The sequence below is a fragment of the Drosophila teissieri genome, chromosome 3L (genome assembly GCF_016746235.2).
Source record: "Drosophila teissieri strain GT53w chromosome 3L, Prin_Dtei_1.1, whole genome shotgun sequence".
Taxonomy (NCBI): domain Eukaryota; kingdom Metazoa; phylum Arthropoda; class Insecta; order Diptera; family Drosophilidae; genus Drosophila; species Drosophila teissieri.
The window spans coordinates 4,229,828-4,245,362 of record NC_053031.1 but is presented as its reverse complement, the minus strand read 5'-3'; the positions used below and the strand labels follow the sequence as shown (position 1 = coordinate 4,245,362).

The following is a 15,535-nucleotide window of genomic DNA, read 5'->3' as shown; positions in this document are numbered from 1 at the left end:
ATGTTCATATAGTTCAATTTATTCTCCTGTAAAAACTTTGGGCTTGATTTCGTTTCACTTCTCGATTCTCTAATGGAATTAGTTAGTAAAAATGAATGAGTAGAAATAAATTACACACAAGTATACCTTCCAAGCACCAGTGCTTTCTATTTCCACTATATAGTGTTTGGGTTCTCTTGGCTCTTCCCAAAAAGAAACGTTTCTGCCAATTTATCCAACATCAGAGGCAGCATCACGTCCTGCATAAATTGATACGAATTACACTTGTGCACCCCAGATGATCCTTTGAACTAAAAAGCTTCCCTCTTCTGCCCTCTGGCACCATCAAATTAAATCCTCCAGCGGAATTTTTTATACGAATACGTGTTTCGAGATGGAACTGCGTGTCTCGCAGGCGAAGAAACAGCCAGAAAAGCCAACAATGCATTTGGGCCAATTTGCAATTGCCAGAGGTATCGTCATGCACTTTCGAAGTTATAGACAGATCCCCACTTACTTACTTCTTACTGCATATATTAAATGGAAGCCCTGATTTGTATTTCCCAAGTGCTCAACGCTGTTTATATTTTCACGATGTACACAATACTTTTTACTGCTAAATATTCAAGAGTAATAATTACGAAGCACTAAGAGCTCTAAAAAAAATGCAAATTTAAGCTTTGAATTGCTGGCGTCTTTTCATTGCAGTAGGCAACACTTTAGTAAATGAACAGCAAAAAAAGGCAACGCGAAGCAGAGCTACATAAATAGTTCAAAGTGCATCTTGAAAATGCAACGAAATGGCATGGAGAACTTTAAAATTAGGACAAATGTTGCAAATCTTCTCGCACCCATTCTGCATTTAGTATAAGTCTTGTGCTGGAATCTTCAATGCTTAGCGACTCGTGGACGCTTCTCACAAGTGGCCAGGATCTCTTGAATTCCCAAGTCCCATCTCTCCTCTCCCATCCTCCAAAATAATTTCTCCATGTCTAGTTGCCTTTTCCACACCAGAGCTTTCACTCAAAATAAGCGTTCTGTTGAATGTTCCAACTTGTGTATTTTTCTGCGCCTTTAAAGTTGCCAAAGCGGCTGCAAAAATGCAATAAAGCGACCAAAGCAAATGCTGAAAAGTGCTGCGAAAGTGCAGCCAAACAATAAATACAACATATGCCTTTCGTTTCTACTTTTTTTGTTGTCCTTTCCATTCTACTTATAGAGCCGCGCAGTGCATAAAAGCCAACTTAGTACCTTGTTTTTGTTTGGCTTAGTTTTTTTTTTCATCCTGCCTTTCAGAAAATTGCAAACTTGTTTACGCTGTTTTGACACATAAACAAGCATGCATACATTTATGCAGGGCGGATGCTAAAAGTTCCTTTATTCCGAATTATTCTCGCACTGCTTATGGAAACACTATGACATCTTGTTAGGCCAAGCCGAGCACCAGATGGCTTCCAAAGTCAAGGCAAATATTGGTCGACAAGTGTATCAAGTGCATAACTATTTTCCTGGCAAAAAATAAAAAAATACCATTCAGTTTTACAACTAAAGTCTTTTGACCACCTATTTCTAAAAATTGTGGTTTTAATTTGTATAAAAAGCTATTCAAATATTAAATGTGCTTCTATTATTATTATTTTTACTGTGCCGCATTATGCAAAGCCAGGGAAACTATTGCAATATGGTAAATATTTATTTCCAGTCAGGAAAATGCAAACACGTGAAACAAATAGAAAGCAGTGTGTTCATATAGTCAGATATGCAAATGCTGGAGGTGCACATGTGCTTACTGATTCGACAGCCAGTCAGGCGATGGATCCGCAAATGGATAAGTGAAATGCACTCAGGAGCGGATTCTCGAGAATAAAAATCACGGTTTTATGTAAACTTGGGTTAAAAGTTTTGTACTTTGTTTACTTGGAAATTAGTAACTGCAGGAGAAAGCTAATGGAACAGAAGTTGCACATCTTTTATAATTATAGTTTTTAATGGCTTGCGAAAAACTTTAGGACTATGAAAATACCCCGTAATCCGCCACCCCTGGCAATGCTCCGAGGTCCTAGTGTACTCCACTAAATAAGATTAGCTTGGGCCTGGAGGAGTGTAGCCGGTAGCTGTTTCTGTTCGCTTGTCAATTTGTGCATGGCATTAATCAATTGCATGTGCAAGGCGAAATCTGGGCGAGATAATCGGACAGATGATGGAGACTGGAGGCTGGGATGCAGAATTTATCAGACAGCAGACACGAGACACAAGACACGAGACTGAGAAAATGTTATACGCTCCGCCAGACATTGACAATCTCAATGTCTGTTGAGCTGCAACGGGGTGAGGGGGAAAGGGGGGCTAAATAGCTGGGCGGGGAAAGCGATATTCGCTCGTTACGCCTTTTTTCCTGTGCACATGTACACTTGCACACACACATACACGTGCAAGTGGGCTGGCAAATTTGTATAGCCTGCTTCTAGGCGTTTCGCTTTTCCTGCCTTTTCTTGTCCTGGCTCGTTTGCGGAAATTGTCTCAACTCCTGCTTTATTTCCCTGGGTTTCCCAGCGCCTTTCTGCTGCCATTTGCACACATTCAGCGGCAATTTGTGGGCTCTCCATCATTCTTTTTGTTAGGCCCATTTCGCTTCATTTAGCTGCCTTTGGCTCGCTGCTCCTTTTTCACTTTTAATTCTAAATGTGCAATTTAGTGTGAAATATTTATTATACAGCCAGACAGTCGTCGTCATAAACCGCAGGCGTTGTGGGCGGAGTTAAAAAATGCAATTATTTCGTACTTTACTTTGACGGCACAAACGTACCAACTTTTTTCACATTCTAATTGGTAAATTGTTTGAGGCTAAACTGGCCATCCTTCGTCTGTCTCACTCACTCACAACAGACAGTTTTACTCTTCCTCCTTCCAATTACTATTTTTGCTGCTGTCAAATTAAATTTGGTGAAAGTTAAGCTAGTTTTTTCCGTTGCTGTTGTTCTATTTTCTGCTTCGGTTTTGGCATGCCAAAATGTGCTTGAAACTTTTTTAATGAACATCGAACGGCCATAAAAAATTGTATGTCCTTGCAGAAGTATGCAATAGAATTTCGTGAAACGCCCACACTGAAAGTCAATCCAATTTGTTCATCTAAGTTTTGAAATTTATTGCGCCTTAACAACACCTCTAACGATCTTCTCTCCACTTTACCTTTGTATTTACAGGTGAGTTGACAGCGTTGAATAAGACTTCGAAGGGCCAAGAGAGAAAAGTACAGAGAAGTATGCCTAACACGTAATGCTGACACCAACACAAACACACTTTCTGTACAAGCACCTGCACACTGTACCTGTACGAATCCGTCACCCATATACACTGCAAGAAAAAACATAGTATGCAAAAGAGTCCTTGAACAATTTCATAGCTTGTAGTTTTCATTTACAGAAAGAGGAAAACATAATGAAAAGATTCAGAGTAACATTAATATCTGTAAGGTGCTAGAAGACTTTTCCCAAAAGGCTAAAACCCCTTTGTGATTTTATTATTACCCTTTTCAAGATCTGTTTTTGAAATTGTTTAAAGGACCTTTGTCAATATGTTGGATTTCTCTTCAGTGTGCAAACACAAAGACATTCCCTTACATAGCAGTTACCATAAAAATGTAGAGCTCCAATGATACGTGACTAAATGTTGAAGGCTGCCTAAGGTTAATCTTAACCCATGCCCCCATTGACACATCCATCCGTGCCCGTCTGTCCCGTATGCATAAATCGATTGGTGTTTACTGGTCCAGTGGCCAAAAAAAAAAAAAAATTGTCATCGAATCGCTGTTGTATCTTTAACATCTTCATGTAGACACTTCCGCCCACATGACCCCACATACCCTCTATTCATCTTCCGTTTCCGCGATTCTGAGTTCCCGAGTTGCCAAAATCCCGTCGATACATTACCACCGCCCCTCGGAACACGCATTCTATATGCAAATGAAGCCGACTGCCTGTCGGCTTTTCAGAAACTCCGTGTGCGTTCCGCAGCGGAGGGAAAACAACGCCGTCGAAATAATGGCGCAAAATATGGGAGAACAAAACAAGACTTTCGGTTGCGAACGGGATCAATTCAATTTTGGCCAAGCAAAGGGGGGAATGTATCGAAAAGTGGGAAAATGTTTTCCGGTTGCTGCTGGCTGCGGAGCACAAAAAAAAAGCGACCAAATTTTCCCATTGGTTTTTGGCTTAATACAGCAGGGACTTTAAAGTGGGGTTTGCTGATATTCCTGAGGTTGAAAATGCTCTATGCAATCTGCAGTGACTTTCAAAAATACTATTCGTGCATGTTTCCGTAGGAAATTATTTTTTATTATTTTAGATTTAGTACGTTTGCGGTTGAATAGAAATTTCAAGAAAAGCTATAGTGCTTTTTATATCAGAAAGTTTTAAGTTGCTATGAGATCTTAGTTAGAATTCCCAGTTGTGGTAACTTAATTGAAAATACTTTCCGAGAATGCTTATTATAGACTGGAACCCAATATAGCCACCCATACATCGAAGGAGATATGTAGAAAGCCTTTTTAATTGCTTTTCGGGGCCACCCTCGTCAGTTTTGGGAGCTTATGCACTTCGCCGCTTCGATGGCGGCAGATTGGAATTTGAGCAGCGCCAACAGCTGTCGGCAGGGAGCAGCTGCCACGCCCACGCCCACTGGCCAAAGCCCGCCCCCAAAAGGACTCACACTGAATGGATGCATACTGGGCGGCAGGCCACGCCCCGTCCATCTATTCCAGTATTTATAGTATCCTTCTCATGTAGGCGCCGCTGGCGATTTTAATTGCCGTTCTTATTTGGCCGTGTCCTCAATTGCGTCCTCCATTTGGCTTTTCTGCCATTTAATTAATTGGTAAAGTGTTCCATTTGCGGCGGACAGCCAAAGCTCTTTGTTTTTTCCGCAGCGTCAATTAAATTCGCAAATAAAATCGATTTAAAAGTCCTCGCCAAAGAGCAGCTCACTAATTATGTTTGCTGGAAATCATCACAAATTATTTTTCCATTTCCACTTTTTTTCTCAGCCAGAAAGTTTCCTCATGATTTTTGCGACCTCTTTGCGTTATGCTTACCGTCGCAAAACTTTTGATAAATATTTTTTCCTCAACTTTAGCAAAAACACCTGCAAATTTATTTGACTTCGTTTTTCACTGTTTTCTCTTGTCTAAAACCATTTATTATTTACCATTCTTTTAGTTCTAACGCTGCGCCTTTATCGCTTGAAGAGTTGGCAACTTTATTTTGATTAAGTCAACCTTAAAATGTGACTTTTGCCGCTCAACATTTATAAATGCCCTCAGAGGCTTTCCGAGAGCTTTTCCTTGCAAATCCTTACTTCATTAAATACTAAAGTTGCCCAGTCAGGCCAAGCTTAAATGACCGACTTTTTAACCCTTCTGTCTTAGGCGACCATTTGTCACATCCACAAAATGTGTTTTTCCCCGAACCGCAGGACATAAATATCGATGTCCAGTTGAGGCTGATTAGGGAAGGGAACTGGGTCGGCGGTTACTCACACGCAAGCAACTTTTATGGCTTCCCAGGAAACCCTGCCCGTCACATACGTCTGCAAGGATATTTTATTAGCTCCCCCTCCTCCGGAGTACTTGACTTATAACCTAGGATCCTTGTTACACTCGGCAAACTAATGCGGGTGAGGTTTCCTCATTTGTCTGGAAGGCAAACGTCACGATTTACACGAGCTTTTTATTGAATTCTATGTCGTCACTACATTAACCTACAAGTTATCCATTAAACCAACAATTTGCTACATAAATCAAGATTTTAAAGTCTTTAGGTTTAAGTTTTGAATCACAGGAAGGAGTATTTAAAGCACAGTCTGTGTTATTTTTCTGAGTGCACTTGGTGTAGCTGGGTGGGTGTCACTTACCGCTTTTCCCGCTGGCGTGACGACGACGACGTTTGTGACGTTCGAAAATATCCGTTGCCCATCGTGCCGCCATAGCAGAGGCTGTGACTCTGTCCGGAGCCTATTTTGACGTGCAAAATGTGCCGGACTCGAAGGTCGACCTTCCACGGAGGGCTCACGTAGCTAATAGTTTCGTGGCGGGGGCAGGCGGCCTGCAAGTGGAAGATAATAAAACTGCGGCTTGACATTTCATTTGCGTAAAGTTTGTGCAATTAATAAACTTTGCTCGAGGCGACTAAATATACACACTGAAATATACACCAAACTGCGAAACACGGAGCAACATATGGCGGAGGCGTTATCTATTTAATAAGCGACCAAGTGGGAGCAGGAGGAGAAGCATCCTCCGGGGCTCCACACGTCACTTGGCCCACTCAAAGTGTTGCCACTCGACGGCCTCAATGTCCTCGTTGTCGCCCAAGTGAAGTGCTTAAAGAGTTCAACGAAGCGTTCTTGGGGATACATGTCTTGTTTTCCCACCGGTCCGGGAATTACATACCGCACATACAGTGGCAATCAGTGTAGTGGGAAAAACACAATTTCCGCTCTGTGCGTCCACAGTCCAAGGTGAAGAGCAAAGTTGTTCGGGCGAGGGGAGGGCGCCTCAAAGCGGAGATTTCACACAGGACATTGTTTTAAAAGGCAGTGAATTATAAAGTGCAAGAAAATCGATTTTGGGCGACAGAGAGCGATCTGCTGGACTTGCATTGACTCAAATTTAATAGCATTGCACAGGATATGCGAAGATATTATATGGATGGTTTAAACTGCGTTGCCAGGAAGTGTGGTACTAATTTGAAGCTTCATACTTTATCTTAGATACTTAAAATACTTAAATTTAGTTAAAAGGTTTCCAGACATATTCAAAATATTTACGTTTGCTAAATATGTCATATTTTAACCATCATCATCAACTTTTAGCACTACTAAAAACCAAATTATCTAGCAAATGTACTCTGCAGCCTTGTTTTTACATTTTATAGATGGAATACTAAAGTTGTGTCCTAAACAAGACAAATGCATTATCCCCGGTGGAAAGCATACCATATTCTGTGGCCCTGCTAGGCCCGCCTTGCACTTATAGATCATTTCAATTTTTAATGGAGCCTCTAAAAACAGATTCTCACTGCCGTGGACTATAAATGGCAAAGTGTTCATGGTCATAAATATATCCTATGTCCTTGAGTTCTGCGAATGTGCCGCTCCAAAAAAATAAATGTGCAAAGGCATTGCCTACTTTTGTGCGCCAGACACTCGACCAAGTTGCATTGAAGTTGCCTGCATCCGCAGCACTTTGTTACGCGCTGTTTGTCTTGGCCCGCAGTTTGGGATTATTGTGCAAACTCCGCAGTTGCCTTTGGCTTATGGCGCAGAATGGGATCAAGGTGAATAAAATAGGAGCAAATGCAGTGAAATATTAAAAGGCCTAAGCACAATGCAAAAACACAATGCCCGCAAAGCGGTTGAGGTTGTGGTTTCTGCGGTACCCTCTCTTTAATTTTTGTATGCAAACACACCACACAAAACACCACCCACAGAATCTCCCAAGCTTGTTGAGTTTTCCGCAAAACTCTCAGCGCTTTCCGTGGATTTTTTTTCATTAAAAAGGCGGTTACCTGGCGGGCTTAAAATAGCATCAAACTTGCAAATATATCTTAAGAAAATTCAGTTGTCTTCAAGTTCAACGCAATATAAACTGAGTAATATGGTCATACTCTAAAAATAAGCACAAATCGATTTTCAGGCAAATAATTTGGTTCGGAAAATCAGTGATTTTACGGCTGACATTGAAAGTAAACAAACAACCACCATAAAAAAGGGCCAAATAAAAGTGGATATTTCAAAAGATTTTCTGCTGTCCTGCAATTTCATAAATATTTTATGAGCTTAAAGGCGCATCGATGCTTTACGGATGCCCGAATGTTGTTGAAATGGCGCTTTTTGTATCAGTTTGCCCTCGGCTTACGCATATTTTCCCTCTTTGGAAGTTTTCCCATTTTATTTCATGTTTTGTTTTTGGCTCTCGGTGGCGCCCTTGCTTAATTTAAGTAATGTAAAGCAGGATGAAGGGCTTTTATCCGCTTAGATGGCGCAGCATAAAGTTTAACTGTGGCCACATAATTCAGGCGACAGGAAAACGCGGAGTGGAGGGGAAATTGGATTAGTTATTAAAAGCAATAAGTATTATGCAGAAAATGGGATATTGAATAAACATAATACTGCGTAAAATGTACTGGCAGTGGGATGGCTTTTTTAATAAATGGAGTTTTAAGCATTTAACGGATTTTGCTGCAACGTTAAAGTTAAAATAAATAATTTCTAGAACATTTATTATTCACCATTTTGCCTTGGTTACTTGCACTTTGGAAAGCATCTTATCTCACTCAGCCTTTTCGAGGCAATCAAACCGAAGGCAGCAGAGGCTGCCATTCATTGTGTTAATTTGGAGAGTGACAATGGCATTAAATTTAATGTGCCTGCATTTCTTTTGATGGTCTTCGGTCACGCCTACAGCCACACCCACACCCACACTCCCGTTCTGCCGCCCCTCATTATACCCGTTACTCGTAGAGTAAAAGGGTATACTAGATTCGTTGAAAAGTATGTAACAGACAGAAGGAAGCGTTTCCGACCATATAAAGTATATATATTCTTGATCAGGATCAGTAGCCGAGTCGATCTGGCCATGTCCGTCTGTCCGTCCGTCTGTCCGTCTGTCCGTCCGTCTGTCCGTATGAACGTCGAGATCTCAGGAACTACAAAAGCTAGAAAGTTGAGATTAAACATACGGACTCCAGAGACATAGACGCAGCGCAAGTTTGTTGATTCATGTTGCCACGCCCACTCTAACGCCCACAAACCGCATAAAACTGCCACGCCCACACTTTTGAAAAATGTTTTGATATTTTTTCATTTTTGTATTAGTCTTGTAAATTTCTATCGATTTGCCAAAAAACTTGTTGCCACGCCCACTCTAACGCCCACAAACCGCCCAAAACTGCCACGCCCACAATTTTGAAAAATGTTATGATATTTTTTCATTTTTGTATTTGACTTGTAAATTTCTATCGATTTGCCAAAAAACTTTTTGCCACGCCCACTCTAACGCCCACAAACCGAAAAAAACTGTCAGTGTTGAAGACTCGCCTTCGCACTTCCACTAGCTGAGTAACGGGTATCAGATAGTCGGGGAACTCGACTATAGCGTTCTCTCTTGTTTTTTTTGTGTGTACGTGTCATTTCCGGGTCCGATAAAGAAAATGTTGTGACAAGCCAGAGGCTCCTTTATTTTTTATTTTTCCCAGCTTTTCCCTCGAATGCGAATGCCGCTCCATCAACATTTTTCGCCATTCACGTCTGTTTTTCGCTGCTGTATTTTTTATTTTTGTTTAAACACATTTTCAACTCGCTTTTTTATGTGCATTTTGGCGGCGTTAACTGCACGTGCCATCATTTTTACTGCGCTTTTTGTGGGCGAGACTCCTTGGGCTACCTTTCTGTGCTGCTTGCTTTTGGTTCGTTACCAAAAAAAACAAAAATTAAATACAAAAAAATTCAAAAATGAAAGGTGGACCAGTCATTTTGGCACCTAGGCCAATGGATGGAAAATTCTGTTTAATTTCTCTTTTCGTTTCTCCTTTTTTATTTCATCACCTACTTTTTTGCGCCTCTGCCCATGCCCACTCCTATTCATAACCATCATCCCAGATATCACGCGACTCACTTTGACCGAGCTGAGGACGCGGCTAAAAGCCCTCGGACTGAGTGCATCGGGGCGAAAACAAGTCCTAGTCGAGCGGCTAACAAGATCCGCCACCTGCAGTGACGCCACAACGTTGCCAAGAACAACAGGTTCCAATTTGTCGCCGGAGGTGTTCATTGGGGAGCTCGTAAATAATTCCAACACGACCTCTGACGCCCCCGAAAACACTGTTCAACAAAATGGTAGGTAAAACTGGGGCCACTTCAAATCCCCAAACACTAGTTTACATTCGTTTCGCCATTAAAACGGCCATTAAAATGCTGTAGTTGAGCGTTCTTGGAATATAAAAAAGATGGAGAAGTTTTTATTTTGAAAGCATTGGACCACAAAATATAAACTTAACTTCATGGAAGTAATCAAAAATTTTATTACCTGTTTAAAAAAAGTTTGTATTTTATATTCCGAATTTTCAACTACGACAGCTTTTAAAAATGGCACTTTTGAAATTTAAGTTTGGTAAACTAGTGTTATTAGCAAAAAAAACTGTAAACAAAATAATACAAACCGGAAATGTCGCCTGAGGCACGGAAAACCTTGTGGTCTTCACTTTGTCATTGCCATCCAGCTCCAAGCCCCGCCCAACTTACCCGCTAATCGCTCGATCCTGCGCTTCCTGTGTCCTTTTAGTTTGGCGTGATTTTTCCCCTTTTTTTTATGGTTCAATTTAAACGTATGTTTTGGCGAATATTTTATGCATGCAGTTATTTAATGTTGTCCGCCGCTCTGGGGTGCGGCTTTTTTAATTTGATTTAAATGCAGGGGCACACACAAAACAGGCAGGCTAAGGGGTGGGAAAAACCTGGCACGCGAAACTTGTTGAAAATGTACGACAAAAAAATTAAATCACAAAAAATAATGCAAACACGAGGCGGCGGTTGGCGGAATTTTTAATAATGCACAAAGGACGATTTTTGCCGGCAGTGCAGAGGGTGTGCGGGAGGCAAAGGACACGGCCATGTAATCATGCAATGCTCATGCACACCCACACGCACCAGCACTTGCCTCAGATATTTCGCTCGCAGTTTTCCACTCACATATGGAAATCACGGCAGCCCGAAAGTCTGCAACACATTTGCTACAGGACATTTTTCGAGATTGCGTCGTGAACTAGAAAAATATAATTTAAGCTGTGAGGTGGAGTAAGTCGCCGACTTATCGAGAAAGCGAAACTTGAGTGCTGTGTTTATTTCCGAGAACTCTACCAATCCACTTTACCTAAACCCCATTTCCCTGTATCCTTTGTTTACAGGTTGTGCCCAGAGAATTAAAACTGGGTTATCACAACTTAAATAATAGTTTATTTTCACTCATTTAAAAGTATTTTCATGTAAAATCTTGCATTAATCAAAAGCCAGAAAACAAATCCCTAAGAATTCTGAAAGTAATCTTAAGGATGAAGTCACGTTTTGAAATTGTTTTATAGGATCTGCTACAGCTTAATATAGTGTCCTCGAACAAGGAGTTGATTGATGTGATCTCTGCACCTGTGCATTTGCAACACCCTGCCACACGAAGAGGCGGCGACTGTTATAAATTTGTGGGCTGATTGCCGCTTGCATTTCCGAAAGCGAACGGAAGCGGTCGCCTGGTCTCATTTGGTTTGCCAACCACGTGTTTCCACTCATGCACTATACACTCTACACTGTACACTGTGGCTGGGTTTTTGTGCGAGTTGCCTGACACTTGTTAGCCTTGTTTTGGCAGGGATGCGGAAACTGGCTATTAAGTTTTGATGAAGCAAAGTTGCGGCCTATCAAAGCGACGCCGTGGGCGAACATCTGACATGGCATTATCAATGTCAGCACGTTTGCTGTCTGCGGTTCTGGTTCGTGTTTTGCTCAGAACTTGTGGCCACATATATGATGTACACATGTACATATATGCACAGGTATTGAAGGTAGTTTCATAGTTTTTCCTTTATGTTTTTAGTGTTTTTGTGGGCCAGCAAAATCTCTGACAGCAGCACAAACTTTATTACTTTTTACTGACGGCTGTCATAGCTGGTAAATTAAACTTTTTCGAATGTTATATGGCCTCTTCATTTATCACCCGAAGAATGTCTCTTTCAACAACTGCTGTCCGCACGATAACAGTCCAATAAATCTATTTATTACCACCACACTCGATATGTATTTTCACAGTTTATCGCTCAATTGAGAATAATCATATTAAATAGGTTTGCATTTACTGCTGTCTTGACTGCCACGTACACACAAATTATCCGCCACTCAATCGTCGAGAGTTAGAGACGCACACGTCTGCTAGCGCGAAAATCTGAAAGTTAACTGAAAATTAAAACAAAAATCTGAAACTATCAATAAAAGCCGAAGCAGAAACAGAAGCAGAAGCCTACGGAGGAGGCGAAGCAGCAGCGAAGAAAAAGAAAACATAAAATGTTTAAAATCCCAAAAAATCAAAGTCCATGAAAATAATCATCATCGTAGAAGCCAGCGAGCAATGAGCGCCAACTTCTTCATCGACTTCGACGGTTAGCCAAGCTGCAACAGCAACAGCAACATCAACAGTAACAACACTACTTACCCACATTTGGCGCCGACTACAATTGCTAATGGGTTGAACAGACCCAGCTAACACTCACAATCAAGCCCAGTTGGTAAAGGCGACTTAAACTAATACACAGGGAGAAATTACAGCCAGAAATGTGGCGGAGTTATTGAGAAAATATGTTTTCCTTTATCTTCCATATGTAAAATACTATATGTAGTGATGGCCACTTTTGAGGTTTTCAATATCTTAAGATCAAAGCATTTTTATCATTTTAAAGCTTGCCTGATAAATACCTATTATCTCTTCAAACATTTAATCTGTTATTGCACATTCCTAGTAATTTCTCTCCGTGTAAACTATGAGAAGAAAATCTTTATTAGATGTTGGCGGTGCTGTGTTGGTGGTTGCATTGGCGTGTGGTTGCATCGCTGGCTGCTTGCATGAGTGGCAGCGATACAGATAAATATATGTTTGTGCTACTTCATGGCTGCATAAATCCCACATGCGACAAAGTGAAAACTTTTCTCTTGGCCGCCTGACTACCCGAAACTGCGAATCATCTTCAGGGGGAAGCTGCAGCTGGAATGCGATTATATGCCGCTAATTGAAATGTTTGTCAAAATCCACTATGTCATCTATGTATTTCCAAGCCCAAACTGCCTGCTGACTGGGCTTTGTTGCACCTTCTTCCAAAAGAGGCGTGCCAGGAGTTACGCCTCAGCGAGCAATTCGAACGCCTAACTGCATTCGAATTGAGCCAGGCTGGCGAACAACCTTGAGTGGCTTTTGGTTAATTAAAACCGAGGAAAACTGCATCACAGTGTGGCACACATCCGACTGGTGAAACTGTTTGGGGAAGTGAAGGAAGTTGCTAGAACTCCAGCGGAAAATTTACAACTAGGAATGTCTGCCATTCCCTAAGGCCTTGTTATCTCGATTTATTTTCTAGTAGAGTTGTTGATATATATATATCAAATTTATTATGTATTTCTAGAAGACATCTATGTGGAATACGTGAACGGCATGCCACACATGACTGTACGACTTCCCAGTCGCAATGAACTCTGCCAGTTTGCACTGAAACCGATCTCCCACAACGTTGGAGATCTGCTAGCCATGCTCAGAGCTGAGGATCGGGGCATCGATCGAGCTGCGGTGATCAACAGGCATGGTGTGCGAATCGCATCGTCCTGCACCATCGAAAGTTTGCTGGATGACTCCTTTAGGTGAATAGCTCTTCCATTTCAAAATTAATCAATGCACTAATCCTGTGTAATTACAGCATACAAATCAACAATCGCACATTGGATGTGAATCCTCCAAAGCGTGACAAGGTCACACTGGAATCAATGGACAAAGTGGGTGATGTCCGCAAGGTTATTGCTCAGGTGAAATATAGCTTAATGCATTTCATAAAATTTTAACTAATATGTATGATATATGCAGCTCTACGAGGCATTCAACGTCGGAGAGTACCAGCTAGAGAAGAGCAATCAACTGGCCAAAGAACTGGAGACCCTACGCTATGAACTAGAACCGCTGGAAGAGGTAAGTTTTCCAAAGTTTCAATATAATTCGATTTTAAACGAACTGCCCTTTCAGAAAAAACTGGAACTCAGCAAAAAGGCTGCTCGTCGTACCAACTTTATGACTTGGATGGGTCTGGGCCTGATGTCGGTGCAGTTTGGCATCTTGGCACGCCTGACTTGGTGGGAATACTCTTGGGATATCATGGAGCCCGTTACCTATTTTGTTACTTACGGGACGACAATGGCAATGTATGCCTACTATTGTGTAACCAAGAGGGTACGTTTACCGGCGAACTTTCAATACACTGGAAATATGAATTGAATATCTTGCACCATTTTAGGAATACATGATGGAGGATGTGAAGAACCGCGAATTCTCGCTTACCCTTTACAGAAACGCCAAGAAGGTTCAGTTCGATGTGGAGCACTACAACGAACTGAAGCGAAAGTCAGCGGAGCTGGAGTACAATCTCAGAAGGATCAACGACCCGCTCAACATGCAATTGCCATCGCATTTGGTTCGGACCCAGGAAAACACGCCACCAACCTTAACTGAGGAGAAGACAGAGCGGAAATAAACTTAAGGACTTCGCAGAAATCAGTGAAGAGACAGGGGGAAAACGGAAACTCAAACTAATTTTAGCTCCCTCAAATTAGAAAACAAATAAAGGTCCGCCTTTTAGCTAAAGAAGTTCAGGTGATCGAAATGTTGTAGTCAAAGTAAGAGATGATTTTGTGGACGCATCACATGTTGTGTGAATTCAACTTTAATTTTTTTCTTTATGTTAACTAAAATGTTTAGTTGTTTATTATACGAATAATTAGCAGCATAAGCCACAGTTTGACAATTCATAAAACTGAACAAGAATTATCTAACGCCTGCTGTTCTAGAGCTAATACCATTATTTTATGTTTAATCTTTAGTTATTTATTGCAAGTGAGAGATTTGTTTTACGCCTAAGGCAACGATTGTGTGTGCAAGTTTTAGCAAAATATATGAATTATTTATTGACTATTATCCCCTTATGAGTTTGACAATTATTTACCCCAAATTTTAGTTGGCTCACTTTTGGCATTTCCCAGTAGAACGCAGAGCCTACGTTTTGGCCAAAAATGTGAGAAATTGGTTCAAAGAACTGCTCGAAATTTTGTAGGCGGAAGACCACTCGAAAAATTGCCTAGGACAATTGGCAAAATTAAGATTTTGGCGATAAAATTGTTAAAGTTTTTATGAATCACTATCCGGTATCACTTAAATAAACCAAAAATCATCTACTTACCATCACATATTTACAACGACAGTTTATTTGGTACGCGGATGTTTAGCTTTCTGGAAATCCGTGGTCAAATCAATCAATGAATCTGAATTCATCCAAAGAAATCTACTAACTCTTCATAAGCTTTAAAATACCATATACTATGAGAACAACTAGAACAAATCAATTTGTAAATAAAAACGCACCAACTATTCCATTAAGATTTTAGAAACGGAAACATAAAGACATCGTAGTTAGTAATGTTAATAAAATCATAAGCGTAATTTAGTAGGTTAGATATGTAAATATATAAACTGCTGTGTTTCATGACAACGTAAACATAAAATTGATTTGCCCTGCGCGCAACGAGACGAACAAAATTGAAGCTTAACATTAGCATAGAATAGCCGTTGGGCTCCAAAAATTTACCATTATTACGCTATCTTCCGAACTCTACGAACCTATATACTCCTAAAATTAGAATTGTCAAAGGTTGTGTTGAAAACTGTTTGCCTGTGCTATTAAACCCAATCCTAGAAACTAATTAGAGGACA

General features: G+C 40.8%; 1 protein-coding gene across 7 annotated transcripts in view; it reads left to right on the top strand.

The window, feature by feature from the left end:
• Nucleotides 1-14,743, top strand: part of LOC122617845 (calcium uniporter protein, mitochondrial) — a 43,525-nt gene extending 28,782 nt beyond the window's left edge. For 3 of the 7 annotated variants that reach the window (XM_043793864.1, XM_043793859.1, XM_043793860.1), the window contains 5 exons: nucleotides 13,191-13,422; nucleotides 13,479-13,584; nucleotides 13,643-13,744; nucleotides 13,799-14,002; nucleotides 14,067-14,743. In XM_043793864.1, coding sequence (XP_043649799.1) covers nucleotides 13,191-13,422; nucleotides 13,479-13,584; nucleotides 13,643-13,744; nucleotides 13,799-14,002; nucleotides 14,067-14,303 — 881 coding nt within the window. In that variant the 3' untranslated portion in view covers nucleotides 14,304-14,743. Of the gene's footprint in view, nucleotides 1-9,633; nucleotides 9,871-13,190; nucleotides 13,423-13,478; nucleotides 13,585-13,642; nucleotides 13,745-13,798; nucleotides 14,003-14,066 lie in introns of all 7 variants that reach the window. The other 4 variants (XM_043793865.1, XM_043793861.1, XM_043793863.1 and 1 more) reach the window with 3 other exon arrangements.
• Nucleotides 14,744-15,535: the final 792 nt, after the last annotated feature.